Source organism: Lutra lutra, chromosome 2, assembly GCF_902655055.1.
Source record: "Lutra lutra chromosome 2, mLutLut1.2, whole genome shotgun sequence".
NCBI lineage: Eukaryota > Metazoa > Chordata > Mammalia > Carnivora > Mustelidae > Lutra > Lutra lutra.
In genome coordinates this window covers 66,912,183-66,938,385 of record NC_062279.1, presented here as the reverse complement: position 1 = coordinate 66,938,385, position 26,203 = coordinate 66,912,183, and the positions used below count along the sequence as shown (strand labels likewise).

The following is a 26,203-nucleotide window of genomic DNA, read 5'->3' as shown; positions in this document are numbered from 1 at the left end:
GCAATCTGGAATGTAAGATAATTGAGATGGTTTTATACAGAATGATACGATGTAGTAAGTTCCACAAAAGAGACATGCACACCTTGGTAGAGAGGATTAGTTCTGTGGAGGGAAAACAGATGTAGAATCAGGAAAGGTTTTATGTAGTTGACTTTTGAATTTTGCTTTGAGGGATTAGTGAGATAGGCAAGGTGGAATAAGAAATGAGGTCATTCCTGGCTGAGAGAATAGTAGGAACAGATGCAAAGAGGTGTAAAATATAGGGTGTAATGTTTGAGAAAGCAGTCTTAGAGTATAAAAGAGTAGCAGAAGGGAACTTGGTTTGTAAACCATGCAAAGATGGTAGCTTTTTCTTGTAGATCATGGGAAGATAGTTAAAACTTTAAAAAGTATACCGTGATGATCAGGTTTTCATTTTGGAAAAATAACTTTGGTGAAGCATTGACTAGAATAATAAAACTAATGGAAAGAAGTTTGATTGGTGGCTATTGTAATGATTGCAGCCATGATATTGAATGCCTGAGGAGGACTGGAAAGTGTTACAGAGAGAAACAGCCTTTTTTTTTTTTTTTTAAAGGTTTTATTTATTTGAGAGAGAGCAAGTGAGAGAGAACACGAGCAGGGTAGCTGTGGGCAGGGGGAGAAGCAGGGTTCTGCTGAGCAGGGAGCCCGATGCAGGGCTGGAACCCAGGATCCTAGGAGCACAACCTGAGCCGAAGACAGACACTAAACCAACTGAGGCACTCAGGTGCCCCTTTCAGTGTTTTGTTTTGTTTTTTTAATTTTTAATTTTTAAAAAAAAATTTTGAGGAGTACATAATCATCTTTGCTTCTACTGAACTATGATACCTATATGTACCTATGTAGTAATTATTTAATTATCTCTTGTTGCCTAACAAATTACCACAAACACTGTGGTTTATTATTTATTTATTTGTAAATATTTGAGAGAGAGAGAGTGTGCAGTAGCGTGGGGTGGGGTAGGGGAGAGTCTGAGGGAGAGGAAGAGGGAGAAAGAAACTCAGATGGACTCCTTACTAAGCATAGGGCTTCATCTTACTGCTAAGATCATGACCCAGAGATCACAACCTGAGCCAGAACCAAGAGTGAGACACTTAACTGACTGCACCATCCAGGCGTTCTGAAGTTTAAAAACAACATGTATTTCCTATCTTATAATTTTTCGGGGTCAGGTGTTTGGGTACAGCTCAACTGGATACTCTACTTAAAATTCTCCACATTTGTAAAGGTGTTGTCCAAGCTGTGTTCCTCTCTGGAACTTGGATTCCTCTTCTGAGCCCACATTGTTGTTGGCATAATTTAGTTCCTTTCAGTTGTAAGACTGAGATCCCCGTTTTCTTGCTTGCTGTCACTAGCATCCAATCTCAGCTCCTAAAGGCTGCCTTTAGCACTTTGTCATATGGTCCTCTCACAACATGGTAGCTTTCTTTTTCAAGGATGGCTGGAGAATTTCTCTGGTTTGCTAAAGCAGAGCCTTCTAATGTAACCTCTTTAAGGAATGACTGTCCCATCAATTTTGCTATATTCTGTTTCCTAGAAGCAAGTCCCAGATTTTCCCAGATTAAATTCAGAAGAAGACCTTGACTCATTGGAGGTTACCTTAGAGTTTGTTTATCACAGCATTTATATTAGAGTTTAAAGCTGGAAGGAAACTCAAGAGTATTCTCTTCTCCCCAACTAAAATATAAGAAAAACTTGTCTCTAGTGCTTAGCCTAGTCTTTATAGCATAATAGATGTTGCATAGATATTTGATAGTGATTCAAAAGACAGGGAATTATGTACAAACATGTTAAAAGATCAGAAGACATACTCAGTTATAGTGTAGATGAAACGATTAAAGCTTGATTTTTAGGACATTAGCTGTGAAATACAGAGCATAAATTAAACCTGGAAATACTACAGAGAAGTACTGACAATGTTTGCTGATTGATTAGGGGCCTGTAGGAAGGTGGTAGGGAAGAGGAAGGAGAAGAGAATAACTTTGAGGTTGCTTGGTTAGGGACTGGGAGGATGGTGTATCTTTGACTAATCAATTCAATTAATGTTTGAGTGCTATGAGGCAATATATTGATGTTAATTCACGATGTGGTTTTTGGTCTCTGGAGAGAAACTAAGAAGCACAAACCAGTATTTCACGTTTATACTCATGAAAGCCCTTGCTTTCTCTATCTGTAGAGTCGTAGGAAGTTATTCATTAGCTGATTTTAAACTTGCACTAGGGATTGTTTTTTATCTGTAATGTCTGAATGTGTACTGTTTAATAGCATTTGAAAAATACCCTAATGATTTTACCCCCAAATCACAAGACATTGCATTAACTTCTAAAGTGGCTGGGTTATAGTTTCAGGATAATGGAGAGGGTCTGACAGATTTGGAATCAAACTATAAAGAGTGTATATGAACTTAATAGAGATATGGAGGGTTACCCTGGTGGCTCAGTTCTTGGTTTTGGCTTAGGTCATGATCTTAGGGTCCTGAGATCGAGCCTTGAGTCAGGCTCCATGCTAGACATGAAGTCTCCTTACGATTCTCTCTCTCCCTCTCCTCCTGCCTCTCCCCCAACTCACGAACATGTGCTCTCCCTCTTCTTTCTCCACAAAACAAAGCAACAACCAAATAGAGATATGAAAAAAGTGGTAGAAGAGCCGAAAGCTTTTCTATTTTCTATAAATATCTTCTGTTTTTCTTTCTTTTAGTTATTCCTTATCTTAAAACTTCAAAGAATAGAGAAATACAAAAAGAGCATAAAGCCCTACTTTTTAGAGCAGGGACTGGCATACTTTTTCGTGAAGGGCCATGTAGTAAATATTTTAGACTTTGTGGGACATATAGTTTGTGTCACTGCTGCTCAACTTGTTGCAGAGTTATGATGTTAGGACACTATAGATAATAAACAAATGGGCATGTCTTTGTTCCAATTAAAAAAAAACCACTGGCAGGCCAGATTTGGCCTAAGGCCCTATTTTGCTGACCTCATTCTAGGTAAATGGCAAATTTGGTGTATTTTCTTTAGTATTTTTTCCAAGCACCCATCGTACATAGTATTCTTTTAATTTTCTTTTCTCACTTAACAACATATTGTTGTAATCCTTTTATTGTCAACTCAGAAGAATCTGTCTCATTATAGGTTTGCATATTTTGGTTCTTTTAGTTTTTCACTTTATAAACAGTATTTTAATGAAATTCCTTGTACACACACATGTATTTCTGTACTTGTGGGAATATGTTCATATGGTAACTAGGAGTAGTGTAATGATTGCATTGTATCAAAGTCTATGCATATTTTATTGACATTTTGATTAAAATATTGCTACAAAGACAGGTACCTCATGATATGACAATGGGTTTTTTTTTTTTTTAAAGATTTTATTCATTTCATTTGACAGACAGAGATCACAAGTAGGCAGAGAGGCAGGCAGAGAGAGAGAGGAGGAAGCAGGCTCCCCACCAAGCAGAGAGCCCGATGCGGGGCTCGATCCCAGGACCCTGGGATCATGACCTGAGCCGAAAGCAGAGGCTCCAACCCACTGAGCCACCCAGGTGCCCCGACAATGGGTTTTTGTTATCTGTTCATAGACATGCCATTGTTGATAACTGTTGTTGGGTCTAAGTTTTGAAGGTAGGCATTGTCTAGTTGCAGTTTAGTCCCCTAGACTATTAAATTAAAGATTTCTTTCTTTCTTTCTTTCTTTTTCCTTCTTTCATTCATTCATTCATTCATTCATTCATTTGACAGAGAGAGATCACAAGCAGGCAGAGAGGCAGGCAGAGAGAGAGGAAGGGAAGCAGGCTCCCTGCTGAGCAGAGAGCCTGACTCGGGGCTCGATCCCAGGACCCCAGGATCATGACCTGAGCCGAAGGCAGAGCCTTAACCCACTGAGCCACCCAGGTGCCCCTAGACTATTAAATTAAAACAATAATCCTAATCCTGCCCAGGCTTTCTTTCTAATTCCTTTTAAAGAAAGAAGTTTAGAAGACCTATTCATAGTAAACTTGTTCCAGAAGGATTAAATTTATGTGAAATGAATCATTTTGTTAGTATTCGTCATAGTTAAATGGTGTTGTGGAAATATTCATCAAAATGTTCTTATATCCAGGGTATTTTGCTGGGAAGTTTAGAACTCATCATTTCTAAAGTTCCGTATGAGTCATTACATGTAAGGTCTTAAGTAGCATCAAAGGTAAACCATCTCGGGCGCCTGGGTGGCTCAGTGGGTTAAGGCCTCTGCCTTTGGCTCAGGTCATGATCCTGGGGTCCTGGGATCGAGTCCCTCATCGGGCTCTCTGCTCAGCAGGGAGCCTGCTTCCTCCTCTCTCTCTCTCTGCCTCCTCTCTGCCTACTTGTGGTCTCTGTCTGTCAAATAAATAAAACCTTTAAAAAAAAAAAAAGGTAAACCATCTCTTAAGCTCTTGCCTAGTACCATAGATGAGTTTATTTATTTATTTTTAAGATTTTATTTATTTATTTGAGAGAGAGATTGAGAAAGAGTGAACATGCATGAGATGGGGGAGGGCCAGAGGAAGGAACAGACTCCCTGTTGAGCAGGGAGCCCAATGTGGGACTCAGTCTTAGGACTCCAGGATCATAACCTTAGCAAAAGACAGTTGCTTAACCAACTGAGCCACCCAGGTGCCCTGTAGATGAGTTTAAGAAACCTTTTTATACAAGATGATTCATATAGTACATATTCTTTTGTACTTTTGCCCAACATTGTTATTGAAATTAATTTTGTTTTGTATAATATTAGTTGGTTCTTTTGTTACTGCTTAGTGTTTTATTATTTGAATATTCTGTTTTTTTTTTTTTTTTTAACTCTTAGTAAGCATTTCAGTAGTTCCTGGTCTTGGCTATTATAAGTAAAGTTGCTATAAATCTTTTTTTCATATATTTTGTGATTATGAGAGTCCCTGTTTATTTATATCCTTGTCAGAATCTGACAGTACCTTTTTTTTAAAAAATATAGTAATTCTGGTGCGATGTACTATAGCTTATGGTTTTATTTGTATTTCTCTGGTAACTAGTAATGTTGAGCACCTTTTCATGGATTTATTTGACTTTTGGAAATCTTTTGTGAAGTGCTTATTTGTGTACTTTGCTCGTTTTTTAAAAAAATTATTATTGTCTTTTATTTGTAAGAATTTCTTATATATTTAAGATAGTAAGTTCCTTGTTGACTGTAGGTATTCCAAATGTATTCTCCCTTCTGAAAGTTTGTCTTTTAGTTCTCTTAATGGTGGCTTTCATAAGCACAGATCTTTAATTTTAAAGAAGCCCAGTTTACCAGTGTTTTTTCTTTATGTTGTATTTTGTGTTTTTTTTTTTTTTCCAAGAAATCTTTGTCATTAAAGATACTATGTGATCTTAAAAGCTTCTAGAAGTGTTTAGGTCTTGTCTATAACCCATTTGGAATTGATTTGTTTGTTACGGGTTGAAATAGAAGTCAAGGTTAATTTTGTTCATATGATTAAACCAGTACCAGTTATTAAAAAAATCCCATCTTCTTCCTCCTTAATGCAAAAGTGCCTTTATCTTAAATCTGGTGAGCATATATGTGTGAGTCTGTTTCTGGATGTTCCCTTCTGATTCACTGGTCTGTTCATCTGTGTTTTCCCAGGACTACATTGTCTTGATTAATATATCATTCTAATGAGTCCTAATATTTGGTGGTATTAGTCCTCTGTTAAGATTATGATTATTGTTATCTCTCCTCTTTTTTCCTTCTCTTTCTTCCTCCTCTTTTAAGAATGTCTCAGCTTTTCTTTGTTCTTTACATTTTCATATAACTGTTAGAATCAACTTCTCAAATTCCATAGAGAGACTTGCTAGAATGGGATTTATTATAGCTGTACATCACTTTGTGGAGAATCGATACCTTAACAATATTGAGACTTTCATTTTCATGAACAAGGTATGGTCCTTCTTTAATTCTTTTTGTATATATATAGAATTCTAGACATTTGGTTAGTTCCTACATATTTTGATGATTTTTAATGCTTTTCAAAGTAGTACTTAAAATTATTTCCACTTTTTGGGTAACTATTAAGCAGAGTGTAGTAGATTTTTCTGTATTTTGTATATCACTTGTGGTGATCTAAATCACTTCAACCGAGTGATTTCTAATTTTGGTTCTTAAAGCCAACTTTTTCTTACATTAATAAAGGTACATTAGTCTTCTTTCACTATTTTTTAAATTGTTTATCTTTTTGAAAAATGACTTTCAACATTTGTGCAACCTTACATTGAAACTGTGTTATGTTTAAACAGCACATACTTTAAAAAAATGTACCTGACAATAATTGTGTCATTACATCTGTTTTACTTTCTATATTTTCCTGATGTATTTAGCCTAAAACTTACCTTCTTATTATCTGTGTCCTTTTTGCTTTCTGCATGTTTTTTGTGTATCTTTCTTCTTTCTTTCTTTTTTTTCCCTTTCTTTTAAGCTAAATGATTTTCTTATTCAGTTTTTTTTTTTCTTATTAGTGTATTGGTCATACGTTATTTTAGATGTCTTTTGTGGTTGCCTAGGGATTGAAACATGAATATTAGAATTGTTAACATCTTAAATAAATTGGTTCTTTCACCAGTTCATGGATATGAAAGAACATTACAACACTGATTCCTTTTAATTTCTCTTGCTTTGACTGCTGTTGTATATTTTAACATTATGATATTTTTTAATTTTAGAAGTCATTATTATAATTGTTACATTCATTATTCTTTTAGATTTACCCATGTTGACTTTTCTTTTGTTTTCTACCTCCCTTGTGTTAAATCAATCTGATATTATTTTCCTTGTCTGAAAAACTTCCTTTAATTTGGGTTGTCTATTGACAATTTCTCTGTTTTGTTTCTCATTGAATGTGCTTATTTTGCTTTTGCCTGAGAGGAAAAATTTTTCCTCTGTCCTCTTAGGTTCTTATTTGGGGGTCTGTGAATCATCCTGACAAAATTGCCAAGAGAAATGATTTTTTTTTTTTTTAAATTCATGGGTATTTAAGAGAAGTCATAGAAAAACGTGACTCAAGAAAGACCTTAAATTTTGAGGCTTATGCCATCTTAATAAGTGAGGGTGAAGAGAGAGGGCATTTAGGGAAAATGGTCTCAAACCTCAAAGGAAAGATAAATGGACCCTTAGGAGAATAGATGGGAGATAAGATAGTTTTGAGACAGTGTGCCTTTAGGCAATTTCTTCTCCAGGTACTGACTTCTAAGTCTCTAGATAATAGGCATATTTCTTTCTTGGTTGTGAAACTTCAGTGGAGAGGACTTGTGACAGATGAATTCTTTTGGGAGACTGTGCTTCTAGGTAGACAATGGGAGTTCAGAAAAAAGACTCTTCACAGTGGTATATTTTGGATACTTACACTTTTATTTTTAAAAGATATTTTGGGGTATAGAATTCTTAGCTGCTATTTTTGTTTAGCAGTTGATAGAGATTATTGCATTCTTACCGGGCTTCCTCTTATTCTTAATCTTATTCTTGATCTTTTGAAGGCATGTAGGTACCCTTACCTCTTCCACTTTCTCCCTCCCTCTGGCTTTTATGATTATTTTCCTTTGGCAGTTTTATTATGACTAGACTATGTATGCTATTCTTTGATCCTCCTTGGCCTTTTTTTTTTTTTTTTAATTTATTTATTTGACAGAGAGATCACAAGTAGGCTGAGAGGCAGGCAGAGAGAGAGAGGAAGGGAAGCAGGCTCCCTGCTGAGCAGAGAGCCCGATGCGGGGCTCGATCCCAGGACCCCGGGATCATGACCCGAGCCGAAAGTGGAGGCTTAACCCACTGAGCCACCCAGGCGCCCCCTCCTTGGCCTTTGTAGCACTTCAACATATGGCTCAATGGCTTTCCCCCCAGATTTTCAAAAAAATATTTCCCATTATCTCTTCAAATGCTGCTCCTTTTGAATTATTTGTCTTTTTTCCTTACTCCAGATATACTCATGTTAGACCTTTTTACCATGTTCCATATATCTGTTTTTTTGGGTCAGATTTTCATCATTTTTCTTACCCTGTGGTTCTGTTTAGTTGTTATTGATTTATTCTTCAGTTAATTACTTCTTTAATTGAGTTTAATAAGCTGGTAAGTCCATTCTTAATTTCATTTTTGTTTTGTTCAGTACTTTAACAGTTTCCAATCTCTACTGGAATTCTTTTTCTTAGAATCTGTTGTCATGAACTGGTAACTACATTTTTTTTCAATGTTAAGGTATGAAACTTTACTGTCTTGATTGTCTTGAGTTGTCTTCTATTTGGTTTTCATTCCTTTCTTATCTCTTTTTATTCCTATTAATTGGTGATTGACTGTTTGAAATTATATTTAAAATTACAGGAGTAAATGTTAAGTCTATAGGTGATGATACCCTCTTCTAGGGATTTCCTTTTGATTTCTGATGACCAGTTAGTCTGAGTGTTGTTTATGTTAATTTAGGACTGAGATGATTCAAGCCTGGAATTTTCAAAATCTTTATGAGTTTTCAAAATCTTTATAAGAGTTTGCCTTTCTCCTGTGTTGGTATATCTATTTCTTTTCTCTTTACCTTGTGAGATTTTGAAATTTTTGTTTAGCTTTTTGGCTCCCTAATAACTAAGTACAGATGACTATAATGTTATTTGAGTGTCTGTTTTAAGTGTCTATGACGACTGGTCTATGCTGTTTCGTAGGGTATACTTGGGTTCCTTCTGTAAGCCTGGATAATCTACTAGGTTCCGTATACCTTGACAGCTTATCACATTCAATTTTTGTCTCCCTAGCTCTGTAAGACTAACTCTGTTTTGCTTTTCTATTTCCACATCTGAAAAGTAAATGTTTCAATAAAAAAGTCATGCTGAATGTCATCTGTGTGCTTTCTTCTCTAGGATCTTGGCTCCTTAAATCGTGGCTGCCTTGTAAACTCTCCAGTTCCTTAAAAAAAGATTAAAACACAAATTTAATCCAGCAGTTTTAGTTTTTTCAGGTAGCTAGTTGGATGAAAGCTAATCTGCTATTGCAAGAAGGATAACTTTTTGCTATTATAATCTTTAGTTATGTAGTGTGAAATAATGGTACTTCATTGGGTATGGTGATAGGAGAGTAAACATCCTTTCCTTCCCCAAATAACAAGATACATTGACTCTGAGCATTGATTAATCATATATGTTGTGTGTGTATACATTTATTTATTTGACAATATTCATCTCTTTGTAGGTTGCTTAGCCAAACAATGAAGGATCATCTAGTAAGAGTAGCAAATGAAGCTGAATTTATCCTGAGCAGGCAACGAGCAGAGGATATTCACAGACATGCAGAATTTGAGGTAGGTTAAACATATGGTTGGTGTGAGGAAGTTGCCATTTTTAATGGTAATTGTGGGAAACTGCATGGGTAAAATAGTTTAGGCAAACATATATCATCAAAAAATTAAATACTAATTTTTGAGAGTTATGGGAGAATCTGGGAAGATAGTACAGGTTTCTGTAGCCCTCTCTTCTCAACTCCTTTTTATCTACAAGTTGCTCATGGCAGCTTCTGTGTTTAGTTGACCTGATCTTAACCATGTAAGTGGGTTTGGCTCTGGTAGTTTTCCTTTAATGTGAGTTAGTGAAGAACTTCTGCCCTCCCTGGGCAAGGCAGAGCTAGTTAACCAGAAGTGACAACCAAGCAGAAATGAAAATTGCTTTAGTAGAGAAAATATCTTCCAGGTTCTAGGGAAAAGCTGAAACTCAGAGGCATGAAGTTTCTTAACCTTTGAGGTTTGAGACCATGCTAATATTTGTAGCTGAGGAAATGAGGGAGAATACAGCTTTCTTTTTGAGTCCTCACAGGGGGAACAAGTGACAGACCCATCATGGGACCACTGCTTATCTTGGCAGTTGTGCATGAACATGTGTAACGAACGTGAAATCACAGAGGAAATTAATGGTGCGATGGGTATATAAATTACCAAAATTCACACCTAAAGTGAAGTAGAAAATTTGACAAGAACATTTGCTAAGAATTAGAAAAGAAAAAATTAAAAAGGACCTTCTGGGTTCTTTAGAAAATGTTAAAAACAGATAATTCAAATGTTGCTGATATTCTCTGGTACCTTAAAAAAGATGCACTCCCAGGATTTTATACAACTGTCACAACATGAAACTTTAGAGGACCAGTTTCATTTAAGAATATGGATGCAAAATTCTAACTAAAACTTGAACCAACAATTTAACAACACGATGAAAGAATTTTATAGTGTGTCCACTTAGAATTTACTCATGGAGTCCAAAGATGGTTTAATGTTAAGATGTTTACCTATAAAATAAATTATCATCAACAAATTAAAAATAGAAAAATCATGTGAAGGTATCAATAAATATAGAAAGAAGCATATGATAAATTTTAGCAGGCAGCCCTACTGTATATAACAATTTGAATATGATAAAGACTTATTAAACATCATTTTCAATAATGAAAGCCATTTTTATTAAAATCAGGAAAAGTGATCCCCACTATCACCGTTATATAACATTTTCTGATGTTTTTATAAATGTAAGATATAGTTAATGTAAATGATACAAAAGAAAAAATAATAATAATTCCAGATTGCTAATGCTATAGGAAAAGTTGAGAGATTCTTGAAAATTTTTCTACCAGAATTAATAGGGACTTTGGTAAAATTATTGGATATAAGATGTTGTACATAAACAATGAATCATGGAACACTGCATCAAAAACGAATGATGTATTTTATGTGACTAACATAGCACAATTCAAAAAAAATATGCAAAAAAATAATATATGTTTGATGAATAGCAAGCAATAGTCACTAAGAATGGAAATCATTAATACAGTCTGTTTGTAGTTAAGACAAAAATACTATTTTGGGTCAAATTCTATAAGAATGCACAGATACTATTTGGAACAAAACTATAAAAGCTTAATACAAAACAAAATATAAGCTACTGGAAAATCATTCTATGCTGGGTTGTATATGTTGCTCTGTGTGTGTGTATGTGGGAGGGGAACAGACAGAATCACTCTTTTATTTTGAAATAAATTGATACTTAAAAGTCGTAAGAGTGATATAAGAACTCTTGTTCACCCCTATTCTAGATTCTATGATTCTTAAAGTTTTATTACTTTACTTTTTAAAGTTTTTTTATTTTTTATTAATTATTTTTATTAACATATAATGCATTATTTACCCCAGGGGTACAGGTCTGTGAATCGTCAGGCTTACCCATTTCATAGCACTCATATCACTTACCCTCCCCAATGTCCATATATTACTTTACTCTTCTCCCTCTTTTTTGTTCTTTTGAATTTGAGAGCAAGCTGAAGTCATAGTGATCTTCTATTTTTAATTTCTTCAGTGAAAATTTCCTATGCCTGTTCTGTTTTAATTCTGCACAGTTCTGTATATTCTACACAGTTATTAAATCAGAAAATTAATGTTGGTTATAACCAATAAAGTGGTTATTATTTAATCTACAGACTTATTCATGTTTTCTGCATAATGTCCTTTATAGTCAAAATGAGATAATTTTAATGTCACAAAAATGTCAGTTTTTCTCACATGCATAAATTCAGTGCAATATCCATTACTATATCATTCATTAGAAAAACAGTGGAGTAATTTGACACTTAAATATTCATTTCAAAATGTCCAGATATTAAATACTTCCAAATTATATATTCAGATAACCAAATACCCAGATAAAATGGGAAAATAAATGCTTTTATACAGCCGTGAGATTTATGAAAAGAGAATATTGAAGATGTACTTGCCTTTCCAGATATTCAGTACTAATTAATGCTATAAAAGATAGCATATACAAAAAAAAATCCTCCCTATAGAATAAGGAAAAAGACATGAAAGATGACACAGTATATATTTTAGGAAAATATTTGGAAAGCTATAAAAATGGAACTAAGGCATATGAGGGAAATTTCTAACCAAGACGGGCACTTAGAAAAAGTAAACAGCTGTTACTATACATAACATTAACCTGAGGAAAGATATCAATAATATGTAAAGATATAATGGAGTGTGGAAAGACTATTAAATTAATATGTTCACTATGTTAATAATTTTTATGAAATGATGAGCAAAAAATAACCCAAAGACATACTCAGAGGATTTGAATAGGAATTTCACTGAAGAATGTAAGTAACCAGTAACATATAAAATGATACTCAAAAACACAAATATTAAAGGAAATGCAAATTTCAGAAATCATGATCTTTCACTTCTCTGTTCTCATATTGGGATAAATAGAGTGATAAGTAAATAGGGTGATGTACTGCTGAAGGAGATAGGGGAGATGGACAGTGATTTTTTTTTTAGATGTATAGTAGAAATGTACATTTTAAGTGTTAAAATAAGGCATTATGGCCATATGTATTTTGATAATTATATAGACGCACACAAATACTCATTTACCCAATATTCCTATTTTGTCAATTTATCTTTTGGAAATAGTGCTAGTATATAAGGATATACAAAGAAGGCTCTTTATTACACATTGTTTGTAAACTCTAACAGATAAAACTGAGGAAAAACAGAAAGAAAAGTCTCTGTGACAAAGAAGAAAACAAAACAAAACAACCCAGTAGTTTCTCAAAGAATAGGAGGTTGGTCAATTATGAAAAAATTATGTGGTCAGTGGCTTATTTTTTTAAATAAGAGCTTTATTCATGTCAATCTTGAAAAATTTCATATTTCAATTTGCAGCCTATTATGAAAGCTGAGGACATTAGTCCTCTCATATTTTTTTCTTCACTTACCAATTTTAAAAGTTATACTTTAATTTTGATATTGTCTCAGTGTACAACATTCATGTTTTACAGTCACAATTCTTTTTATTTTTTTTTAAGATTTTATTTATTTATTTGACAGAGATTACAAGTAGGCAGAGGGGCAGACAGAGAGAGAGGAGGAAGCAGGCTCCTTGCCGAGCAGAGAGGCTCAATCCCTGGACCCTGAGATCATGACCTGAGGCTTTAACCCACTGAGCCACCCAGATGCCCCTACAGTCACAATTCTGATAGTACTTGAGTGATTGAAAATATTTAAAAGGAATCAGTACACCCTTTTATTAGTCATAGTTTATTAAAACTAGGCTTCTTTATTTTTTAATTTATTTACTTTTAAAGATTTAATTTATTTATTTGACACAGAGAGAGAGAAAGAGTGCAAACAATACAGGGGGAGTGGCAGGCAGAGGGAGAAGCAGGCTCACCCTGAGCAGAGCACTTGATGTAGAACCGGATTCCAGGATCCTGTGATCTTGACCTGAACTGAAGGCAGACGCTTAACAGACTGAGCCGCCAAGGGGCCCCTGGGCTCCTTCTTTAGATTCAATTCATATTTGGCTAGGTTTCATCATTTTTTTCCCCCTACAAGGGTTCATGTGTGCTGGACACTGAACATTTTTTCATGTTTAAGAACATTTGCCTTCTCTCTTTATATTTGAATGACATCTTGATGAGTTTAGTGTTCTTGGCTAACACATGCAATCCTTTAGAATTTTGTAGACATTCCTTCTTTGTCTTCTGGCTTTAAATGTTCTTTCAGAGAAATTTGAGGCCAGTCTGATATTAGCCCTCAATCGATTATTTGCTTCTATTCTGTCTGAGATTTCTTTACTTGCCCATGAAGTTCATCTCCGTAATGGCAGTATGGTACAGTATTGAACATCATTTATCAAATTTTCCTGGAACGTGGTCTTTTGTTATTATCTGCAAATTCACGTTTTTCTTTCAGGTCTTGGAGTTAAATTTTGAAATATATTTTTTAAGGTTTTTTAAAATTTATTTATTTGAAAGAGAGTAGAGCTAGCAAGAGATAACATGAGTCAGGGGAAGGGGCAGAGAGAGAGAGGGAGAAGTGGATTCCCCACTGAGCAGGGCATCTGGTGTGGGGCTTGATCTCAGGACCCTGAGATCATGACCTGAGCAGAAGGCAGCTTAACAACCGAGCCAGGGCATCCCTGAAATATCTTTTCAATTTTATTTTCTTCTTCTTTAGTTAACAACACACTCTATGTCAGATACATCTTTTTGTCTTTCATATCTATCAGTTATTTCTTGTTGTACCTTCTTTGATCTCTAGCCATCAGCAATTAAATTTTTAGTGTTTCATTTTGTTTGTAATGCCCGATGTTTGTAGTTTATTAGTCTCTAATTTTTTTTTTTTTTAAGATTTCATTTATTTACTTGACAGAAAGAGCCAGAGGGAATGGCAGAGAGAGTGGGAGAAGCAGGCTCCCTGCTGAACAGGGAGGCTGATGCCGGGCTCCATCCCAGGCCCCTGAGATCATGACCTGAGCTGAAGGCAGACTTAACCATCTGAGCCACCCAGGCGCCCCCAAAATGAAAATACTCTTAAGAATAGAAAGAAAAGAACAAAGGAATAAGCAAAAGATGTTCAGCATGTCCACATCTTCAGACAAAATAACTTCCAATTTCAAAGCTTTTTTATAGATCCAGCTATGATATGCTCAATAATAAAATAAAATTCGTCCTTGCAACAATATAAAGACTGGCTAATACCTCTCTCTGTTTTATTTTTATTATTTTTTTAAATTTTGTTTATTTATTTGACAGACAGAGATCACAAGTAGGCAGAGAGGCAGGCAGAGAGACAGGGGGAAGCAGGCTCCCTGCTGAGCGGAGAGCCCACGGGGGGCTCCATCCCAGGACCCTGGGATCATGACCTGAGCCCATGGCAGAAGCTTTAAACCACTGAGCCACCCAGGTACCCTCTTTATTTTATTCTACCACACAAGTGGGCAACCATGATAGGGAGAGAGTTTTTTTGTTTTTTGTTTTTTTCTTTCCCCTAATGATTATGTTTTGTTCTTTATTTAGGTCTTAACTTTTTTCTTTATTTTATTCACTTATTTTAACTATTTTTTTTTTTTTTTTGGTATTTAAGTTACATTTTTGTTCAGTTGTTCATTAGAAGAAGGTAATCCTAGGGCATTTCTTTTTTTTGTCACATTCTCTTAGGATTCATTGTCATTTATATAGACTCTTTCAGTTTTATATAAAAATTTTATTATTAGGTCATTTTTAATGTATTCATTGATTGGTGATATATTTTTGCATCACTACTACCATGCTCTTACTTTTCATTTTGTTCATTCTTAGAATGTTTTGTCCAGATAATCTGTTGGTTTAGACAAACAGACTATCTTAATCACTTCTTCCTTTCTCTCCAGTGTCGGTAAAACTAATTTTTTCCCTTTTTGAACTACAGTTTGATGTTTGCAATTTGATATTTGCCCAATATTGTGCAGCTTATCGTGAAGAGAGGGAGAGAGATCTTTGAAATAGATGAGGAGGCTTTCTTAGCACACCTAAGGTTTGCTTTCTTTTGTAGGATTTTAAGTATCTTCTGCCAGGTTTGTTCCATTTTATTAGAAGCTATGGACAGTTCTCATCAGGGAAAAATGTGCTTAGGTTTTGAATCATAATCCATCATTTCAGAAAATAATCTCGAGTCTATTTCTGCCCTGGGAAATTAGTCTTATATTTTTGCCTCCTTGCTTCATCAGTTTTTGCACTGTAGATTTTTCTAGCATCTTCAATTAGAAGCTGCAAGGAATAGTGATACATGCTCAGGTTGTTTCTCTCCATATGTGAAAGTGTTAAGAAAAATTCTCAGAGTTTTTGTCAACTTAACAGTATTGCTTTGGGCACATGGGGCATGGTTAAAAGCTAAACTTTGCTGCACCCTTAGCTCTAATTCTGTTTATTTTCTTCATGACAACCAGTTATTTAATGTTTGATGTTTTATGTTATGTTCTTTTTGTTGCTTGGTTATTTTTATTAAATTTTTTTGTTAAATATTTTTTGTTTGCAAATTTTTTAGGAATTGAAGGAAGAAAAAAGTTTTTAATTGCCATTTCTGCCTACCATTCTGTCCTGGAACTTACTCCTTAGTGTTCTTTCTATTTGATTTTGGAGAAGTTATGGTGTAACTCTGGGTTAAGATTGTAGTTCCTTCTTTTAATTCATTCTTTTAAAAAAAATTTTAGATATAATGTTAGTGGTGTTATATATGTTCTTATGGGTATGAATGAGAGACAATGAGGAAGGAGAAAATATGGAATTGAAAAGAGGAAAAATACTTATAAAGCACTGTGTTATGCAAGAGATTGAGGTCATTGGACCGAGACAGTGTGTGTGCACGTGTGCATGCACACAGTTCAGATGAGGGATGATGGTAACAACAGTAGCTCATTATGCGTGAGTCCTTATGTTGTGTGAGGAACTTTATGGGTGCTTTGTAGGTTTTAACTAATTTAATCTTCACAGTAAAACCCTGAGGTAGAACTGTTATATCTCATCTTATAAATGAGAAAACAGCATAAAAAGGAGTTACAACTAGAATCCAGATCAAGGCAATTTATCTCTTAATCTGAAATCTATGTATTTGGCTCACATTTTATTAGATTTCTGTAGAATGTGTAAGTAGGATTTAATCTTTGTCAAACACAGTAGCTTTATTCTGAGCTATTTAGTTTCATGCTTTATCTGGTACAGTTTTTCATTTAAATCTTTATCATCTTGCTATGAGATTTGCAATATAGTATAGTAATATTATAAAGCATGATAATAAAATACCAAAATAAAAACAAATATTTCTAAACAAATTTTATTGTTACTTAAATTTTTAATAGAGAGCATATATTTGTTCAACTGTTCCATATGAGATTCACTTTTAAGAGACCAAACGTGTTTTTTTATATACTAGTCTTTTATTTTCATAGAAAAATAATTCCCTTTGTTTATATAAAAAAACCCCAATTAATTGAGGCATACTCATATTTAATATATTTCTAACTATATTGCTCTGAAATCTTAAAATACTCCATATGATGCATATTTTTTCCTAGACAGCTTATATTCTAAAGGTTATCTATATTCTGCCTTGAATTCATGCTATGCAGCTTTTAATGATATATCTGAACTTTATCTACTGCTTATTACTTCCTTCTGCAAAAAAGAGATGTTGTTATATATTTAATATACCATCTTTTGTTGTAAAATAGCTGACTTGTTTCATTTATTATCGGGGAATTGGTGACAGTGTAGATCTGAAATGCACATCTCTTTAGTTCATTACCTGATTATCATTGGAGTGGGATATCTTTGACATTTCCTGATTTTGATTTATGTAGATGTTCTTTATGTGTCATGACATCATTGATTAGGTGTACATCTTAACTTCTTTTTTTCTTAATCTTACAGCTGTAAAAGGAATGTTTATTAAAAACTATCTTGTGTAAAACATTGGGCCCTGTTTTGTAAATATGGTATATATATTGAGTGTACACAGTTTACAACATTTTTTAAGTTTTGTCTATCAAAGTAGTTTATTTAAACTCATGACATAGCATAGCTATAAAACTTGTAATCAAGATTGTTATGTAACAATTTAATTTTTAGGCAGCCGTGGAAGTTAAAATCCACTTTAATAAGAATTCTTAATATCTTTTTGGCTGATGTCCCTTTGAGTTTCATGTACTGTACAGTAGACCTTACTCACTTAGCTTCAATGAAACTGCAAACTAGTGGCCAGTCAGCTTATTCAAAGCAATAAAAACAGATGTTTTTTGAGAAAAGGACCACGAAAAAACTTGATTAATTCTTAATATAGCAATCTATACATTTTTTTAGATGAAAGATTTAAATATATTTTCATATTAGTGAACAAACTATTTTTCAATAAAATAGTGAACTTTTTTTTTTTTGGCCAGTTGAATACTTTGAAGATTTTAAAAAATTAGTAAATAGTTCTGTGGTATCACATATTTATGCCCATACCAAGGATAAAATAAATCCTTTTAATAGTCTTTTGAGGTAAATATTGTTACTATCATCACCCAGATTTTACAGATAAGGAAACCTGAAGCACAGAGAGGTTAAGTGATTTGTTCTAGGTCATACAGCTAATATGTAGTAAAGCTAGGGTTTGAATTCATGTCAGCTACAACAAAGTTGTGACTGCTTTGCTTTGTGGCCTCTCTAACATCATCTGTTAGATGATTCATTACACATTTTCTCATTTCAGCACCACAACAGATCTGTGAAATATGTGGGATAGATTGAGAAAATGTGATTTGGTCTTGATCACATGGCTAGGAAATTGATTTTGAGCCAGAGCCCAGGTCTTGTAACAGGGTAGTCTTGTGTCCCCATATCTTTGGATGATTTCATGGCATCATTGAAGTGTTTGTTGTTGAAATAATATACTATTCAACATATGCGTGACAGTTCTGAAGGAATATGAAACGTATTTAAAAATGTAATATTAGAGACTTAAACTAACAATTTAAAGGTTAATTATTGTGAGTTATCCAATTTATCTTTTTAATTTTTTTATCTTTGCATTTTTTTGGATTGATGGTCATTTTCTTTATTTGAAATAATGTTTATTATTCTAATTATAAAAGTGATACATGTTTATTATAAGAACCTTAGAAAATAATGAAAAATATAATGAAATATTATTCATTGTGTGGTTTTAACATCTGTTTATCTCATTTGTTTTCTTTTAACTTTAACTTTAAAAATTATAGACTTTATAAGAGGTTGCAAAAGTATCTAAGCAGTCCCATATATCTGTCGTCTTTTCAAAATACACATATAATAACTTAGTTACTGAAAGTTACCATTCACCAAATTACACTCCCAAGGAGATTTTAAAATATTTGACATTATCTATTGACAAATACTTTTGTATATTCCCTATACTATTATAAATAATGTTGCCATAAACATAGGGGTATACATATCCTTTGAATTCATGATTTTTATTTTTTTTTAGTAAATACCCACTAGTGGAATTACTGGATCATATGTTATTTCTATTTTTAATATTTTAAAAACCTCCATACTGTTTTCCTCAGTAGCTGTACCAATTTGTATTCACATCAACAGTGCCTGCAGGATCCTTTTTCTTCATATTCTTGTCAATACTACTTTTGTTCTTGTCTTTTTGATTTTAGCTATTCTGATAGGTGTAAGGGGATATATCATTGTGATTTTGGTTTGTGTTTTCCTGATGATTAGCAATGTTGAGCATTGTTTCATGTGTCTATTGGCTATCTGTATGTCTCCTTTGGAAAAATGTCTTCAGATTTTCTGCCCATTTTATACTCAGATTTCTTTCTTTCTTCCTTCCTTTCTTTCTTTCTTTCTTTTAATTGAATTGAGTAAGTTCTTTATATAGTTTGGATATTAACTCCTTATTGGACATATCATTTGCAAATATCTTCTCCCTTTCAGAAGGTTGCCTTTTTTTTTTTTTTAATTGATGATTTCCATAGCCGTGTGAAAACTTACTTTGGTGTAATCCCAATAGTTTATTTTTGCTTTTGTTTCCCTTGTCTTTGGAGACATACCTAGAGAAACGTTGCCAAGACCAATGTGAGAGAAATTATCACATGTGTTCTCTTCTGGGAGTTTTATGGTTTCAGGTTTTACTTGTAGGTCTTTAATCCATTTTGAGTTTATTTCTGTTGATGATGTAAGATAATAGTCCAGTTTCATTCTTTTGCATGTGGCTGTCCAGTTTTCCCAATACCATTTATTGAAGAGATTGTCTTTTCCCCACTGTATATTCTTGCCTCCTTTGTCATCGATTAATTGATCCTATAGGTGTGAGTTTATTTCTGGGCTCGCTCTCCTGCTCCATAGATATGTGTGTCTCTTTGTGCCAGTACCATGCTGTTTTGATACTACAGCTTTGTAGCATATCTTGAAATCTGGGATTGTGATACCTCCAGCTTTGCTGTTTTTTATTGAGATTGCTTTGGCTCTTGGGGTGTTTTGTGTACCATACAAATTTTAGTATTATTTGTTCTAGTTCTGTGAAAAATGCTTTTAGTATTTTGATAAGGATTGCATTGAATTCTTAGATTGTGTTGGGTAGTACGGACATTTTAGCAGTGTGTGTTCTTCCAATCCATGAGCGTGGAATATCTTTTTCCATTGGTGTCACCTTGAATTTCTTTTATCAGATTTTTAGTTTTTGGAGCACAGGTCTTTTACCTCCTTGGTTAGTTTTATTCCTACAAGTTTTATTCTTTTTGATGGAATTGTAAATGGGATTGTTTTCTTAATTTCTCTTCCTGCTACTTTGTTATTAGTGTAGAGAAATGCTACCGATTTCTGGGTATTAATTTTGTATGCTACTATTTCACTGAATTTACCTAGTGAATAAATCCAGTAGTTTTTTTGGGGGATTCTTGAAGTTTTGTATGTATAGTATCATGCCATTTGCAAAGAATGGCAGTTTAACTTCTTCGTTACCAGTGTGCCTTTTCTTTCCTTTTGTTGTCTGGTTGCGTTGGCTAGGACTTCTAGTACTATGATGAATGAAAGTGGTGAGAGTGGACATCCTTCTTTTGTTCCTGATCTTAGAGGAAAGGCTCTCAGTTTTTCACCATTGAGTATTATGTCAGATGTGGGTTTTCCATAAATGTCCTTTATTATTTGAGTTTGTTCCCTCTGAACCCCCTTTTTTGAGAATTTTTATTGTAGGTAGATGTTGAATTTTGTCAAATGCTTTTTCTGAATCTGTTGAGATTATCATATGATTTTTATTTTTCATTTTTTAATATGCTGTTTCATGTTGATTGATTTGCCAACATTTAATCATATTTGCATCCCTAGAATATATTCCACCTGATTGTAGTGAATGATTTTTTTAAAGGTATTGTTGCATGGATTTTGCTAATATTTCATTGTGGATTTTTGCATTTATGTCCATCAGGGGTATTGGTCTGTAGTTTTCTTTTTTGGTGGTGTCTTTCGTTTTGGACTGGACTTAGAATGTATTTGGAATATTCTCTTCCTCTCCTATTTTTGTAGTATTTTGAGAAGAATAGGTGTTAACCCTTCTTTAAATATTAGGTAGAATAAACCTATGAATCTGTCTGGTCTTGAACTTTTAGTTTTTGGTAGTGTGTTAATAACCTATTTAATTTTGTTACTGAGTAGATAGTCTGTTCAGATTTTTTTTTTTTTTAATTTCTTCTTGATTCAGTTTTGCTGTATGTTTCTAGGAACTTATTCATTTTCTCTAGGTTTTTCAAGTTGTTGCTATGTAATTTTTCATAATCTTCTTTTATAATTATTTGTATTTCTACGGTGCCAGTTATTCTCTGTCATTTCTGATTTTATTTATTTGGATCCTTTTTCTTTTCTTCTTGGTGAGTTTGGCTAAAGGCTTATGAATGTAGTTTTTCCTTTCAAAGAACCAACTCTGGTTTCATGAATTTTTTCTATGTTTTTTTACTTATAAATCGGTATTTTTTTTTTTTTTTACTTATAAATCGGCATATTACTTATTTCTGTTCTGATCTATTTATTTCCTTCTTTCTATTTGCCTTGGGTTTGTTTGTATTCTAATTCCTTTAGATGTATGTTTATATTGTTAATTTGAGTTTTTTTTTTCCTAGTTTTTGAGGTAGGCCTTTATCCCTATATAATGCATCTTAGAACTGCTTTCCTGTGTCCCAAGGACTTTGGATCTTGTATTTTCATTTTTACTTGTCTGCATGGATTTTTTGATATCTTATTTGACTCATTTATTGTTTAGTAACATGTTGTTTAGCATACATGTGTTCATGTTTTATCTAAATCTTTCCTGTGATTGGTTTCTAGTTTCATACTGTTGTGGTTGGAAAAGATGCATGCTATCGTTTTAGTCTTAGAAAATTTATTGAGGCTCATTTTGTGATCTTCACTGGAGAATATTCCATGTGCACTTGAATGTGTATTCTGTTTTTGAATGGAATGTTATGTATCTGTCTGTTCTGTCCATCTGCTCTAATGTGTCCTTCAAAGACACTGTTTCCTTATTGATTTTCTGCCTGGATGATCTATCTATTGATGTAAGGAGGGCACTCTTGTGTTGCCACCCGTTTCTTCCTTATGTCAGGTAATACTTGCTTTATGTATTTAGGTGCTCCAATATTGGGTGCATAATTGTTATATTCTCTTGTTGGGTTGATCCTTTTATCATTATGTAATGCTCTTCTTTGTGTGTTGTTACAGTGTTTTAAAGTCCATTTTATCTGATATAATAATTGGAAAGACAAAGTTTGAAAAACAATTTCTTGGACTCCTTGTTATATCATTTTCTCTTTTTTTTGGTGATTTTGTGAACTTCTAGATGCTTTTCATAGGTAAAATTGTGAGGAATGTTTCCTCTTGGAAAAAGGACTGCAAAATGCAATATGCCAATTTTTTCTCTATCTGTGTAGCAAATAGGGCTTCTTATAGACAGCAACTAAGAAATCATTGATCATGGTTCTTTATACTATTGATTATCATCACATCAATAAAATATTATGATTTTATTATATAGAACTGTGATGTTAATTGTATGTTTTTTCTTTGATCACTTTTTATGCCACAATTTTTCTGTGTATTTTCATCTGATTTTCTGTATGATGTAGTATATGGTAAAGGACCTATCTTCTACTTACTAAGCAGGAATGTTTTTTGATTTTGCTGTTTTATAGTTTGGTAATGTTCTTTGAGGCTTTTTGTGTAAGGTATTTTCTCTTTTATATGTGTCTTGACCAGTAGACCTGCTATCATAGGGATATTTTTTTGGCAGTAAATATTTTGCTATATTCAAGAAGTTTTTTACTACTTTTGTCTTGCCCATCACTGTAAAATGGGAAATTACAGGAAGATAGCAATTACAGTATTTTCTAAGGATGGAATATAACATACAAACATTACTCCTAAAGACAAACTTGTGAAATTTTACCTTATACTAGATTTTGATTAGAAGAATGTTTGATGGGACTTTAGACTTTGAGGGTTTTATAAACTGAAACAGTTGTGATCATTTTTCCATTTATTCCTGTAGTGTAATCCCCAGCATGTTAGTGTATCTGGACTGTCCTAAGAATGTCAGAGTTCATTAATAATAGTTACTGTTAATTATTGCACATTTATTATGTGTCAAGCACTGTTCTAAGCATTTTTCACACAGTAATTCATTTAATCCTCACAGTAACCTGTGAACCAGTAAGCATTATTTATTATCCCTATTTTGTACATGAAAAAGACAAAAACATTGTTAAAAAATTGCCTCATGATTCCAACTCTATGCTCTAAGTTCTGCTCTTTTATTTTTTAAATTTATTAACATATAATTATTATTTGCCCCAGAAGTACAGGTCTATGAATCATCAGGATTACAAATTTCACAGCAGTCACCATGGCACATTCCCTCCCCAATGTCCATAACTCAGCCACCCTATCCTTACCCCATACCCCCCGGCAATCCTCAGTTTGTTTTTGTGAGATTAAGAGTCTCTTATGGTTGTCTCCCTCCTGATCCCATCTTGTTTCATTTCCCCCCCCCCTTCACCCTATGATCCCACACCCTGCCTCTTGAAAATTCTGCGTATCAGAGAGATCATATGATAATTGTCTTTCTCTGACTGACTTATTTCGCTCAGCATAATACCCTTTAGTTCCACCCACGTCATTGCAAATGGCACAATTTCATTTCTTTTGAAGGCTGCATAGTATTCCATCGTGTGTGTGTGTGTGTACACATACCACATCTTCTTTATCCATTCATCTGCTGATGGACATCTAGGTTCTTTCCATACTTTGGCTGTTGTAGACACTGCTGCTATAAACATTTGGGTGCATATGCCCCTTTGGATCACTGCATTTGTATCTCTGGGGTAAATACTCAGTAGTGTGATTGCTGGGTCATAGGATAGCTCTATTTTCAACTTTGCGAGGAACTCCATGCTGTTTCCCAGAGTGGCACCAGCTTGCATTCCCACCAATAGTGTAGGAGATTTCCCCTTTCTCCGCATCCTTCCAACATCTGTCATTTCCTGACTTGTTAATTTTAGCCATTCTGACTGGTGTGAGGTGATATCTCACTGTGTTTTTGATTTGTATTACCCTGATGCTGAGTGATGTGGAGCACTTTTTCATGTGTCTCTTGGCCATCTGGATGTCTCTTGCAGAAATGTCTGTTCATGTCTTCTGCCCATTTCTTGATTGGATTATTTGTTCTTTGGGTGTTGACTTTGATAAGTTCTTTATAGATTTTGGATACTAGCCCTTTATCTGATATGTTGTTTGCAAATATCTTCTCCCATTCTGTTTGTTGTCTTTTGGTTTTGGTTTTGTTGGCTGTTTTCTTTGTCTTTCCCTTGCCTTTGGCAATATTTCTAGGAAGAAGTTGCTGCAGCTGAAGTCAAAGAGGTTGCTGCCTGTGTTCTCCTCAAGGATTTTGATGGATTGCTGCTTCACATTGAGGTTGTTCATCCATTTTGAGTCTATTTTTGTGTGTGGTGTAAGGAAATGGTCCATATTCATTCTTCTGCATGTGGCTGTCCAATTTTCCCAACACTATTTGTTGAAGAGACTATTTTTTTCCATTGGATATTCTTTCCTGCTTTGTCAAAGATTAGATGACCAGAGAGTTGTAGGTCTATTTCTGGGCTCTCTATTCTGTTCCATTGATCTATGTGTCTGTTTTTGTGCCAGTATCATACAGTCTTGATGATTACAGCTTTTTAATAGAGCTTGAAGTCTGGAGTTGTGATGTCAACAACTTTGGGTTTCTTTTTCAACATTCCTCTGGCTATTTGGGGTCTTTTCTGGTTCATATAAATTTTAGGATTATTCCATTTCTTTAGAAAAAAATGATGGTATTTTGATGGGGTTTGCATTAAATGTGTAGATTGCTTTAGTAGCATAGAGATTTTCACAATTTTGTTCTTCCAATCCATGAGCATGGGACGTTTTTCCATTTCTTTATGTCTTCCTTAATTTCTTTCATGAGTACTTTATAGTTTTCTGAGTACAGATTCTTTGCCTCTTTGGTTAGATTTATTCCTAGGTATCATACGGTTTTGGGTGCTATTGTAAATGGGATGAACTCTTTAATTTCTCTTTTCTTCTATCTTTTTGTTGGTATATAGAAATGTAACTGATTTCTGAATATTGATTTTATATCCTGAAATTTTATTGAATTCCTGTATGAGTTCGAGCAGTTTTGGCATGGAGTCTTTCAGGTTTTCCATATAAAGTATCATATCATCTGCAAAGAGTGAGAGATTAACTTCTTTTTTGCTGATTGAGATGCCTTTTATTTCTTTTTGTTGTCTGATTGCTGAGGCTAGGACTTCTAGTACTATGTTGAATAGCAGTGGTGATAGTAGACATCCCTGCCGTATTCCTGACCTTAGGGGAAAAGCTCTCAGTTTTTCCCCATTGAGAATGATATTTGCTGTAGGTTTCTCATAGATAGCTTTGATGGCTTTGAGGTAAGTTCCCTCACTGCCTACACTTTGAAGCATTTTGATCAAGAAAGGATGCTGTACTTTGTCAAATGCTTTTTCAGCATCTATTGAGAGGATCATATGGTTCTTGTTCTTTCTTTTATTAATATATTGTATAACATTGATTGATTTGTGGATGTTGAATCAACCTTGCAGCCCAGGAATAAATTCCACTTCGTCATGGCAAATAATCCTTTTAATGTACTGTTGGGTATTTTGGTGAGAATTTTTGCATCCGTGTTGATCAAGGATATTGGTCTATAATTGTCTTTTCTGATTGGGTCATTGTCTGATTTTGGGGTCAAGGTAATGCTGGCCTCATAAAATGAGTTTGGAAGTTTTCCTTCCATTTCTATTTTTTGGAACAGTTTCAGGAAAATAGATATTAATTCTTCTTTAAATATTTGGTAAAATTCCCCACGGGAAGCCATCGGGCCCTGGGCTCTTGTTTGTTGAGAGATTTTTGATGAGTGCTTCAATCTTCTTACTGGTTATGGGTCTGTTCAGGTTTTCTATTTCTTCATGGTTCAGTTTTGGTAGTTTATATGCCTCTAGGAATGCATCCATTTCTTCCAGATTGTCAAATTTGCTGGCTTATACTTGCTCATAATATGTTCTTATAATTGTTTGTATTTCTTTGGTGCTGGATGTGATCGCTCCTCTTTCATGCATGATTTTATTAATTTGGGTCCTTTCTCTTTTCTTTTTGGTAAGTCTGGCCAGGGGTTCATCAGTTTTATTAATTTTTTTCAAAGAACCACCTCCTAGTTTTGTTGATTTGTTCCACTATTCTTTTGGTTTCTATTTCATTGATTTCTGCTATGATCTTTATTATTTCTCTTCCCCTGCTGGGTTTAGGCTTTCTTTGC

At 34.0% G+C, this 26,203-nt stretch overlaps 1 protein-coding gene across 5 annotated transcripts in view; it reads left to right on the top strand.

Moving 5' to 3' along the window:
- LRBA (LPS responsive beige-like anchor protein) overlaps positions 1–26,203 on the top strand; it is a 755,230-nt gene that overhangs the window by 307,934 nt on the left and 421,093 nt on the right. For all 5 annotated transcript variants that reach the window (XM_047717621.1, XM_047717620.1, XM_047717619.1 and 2 more), the window contains exon 36: positions 9,214–9,322. In XM_047717621.1, the coding sequence (XP_047573577.1) occupies positions 9,214–9,322 (109 nt within the window). The remainder of the gene's footprint in view (positions 1–9,213; positions 9,323–26,203) is intronic.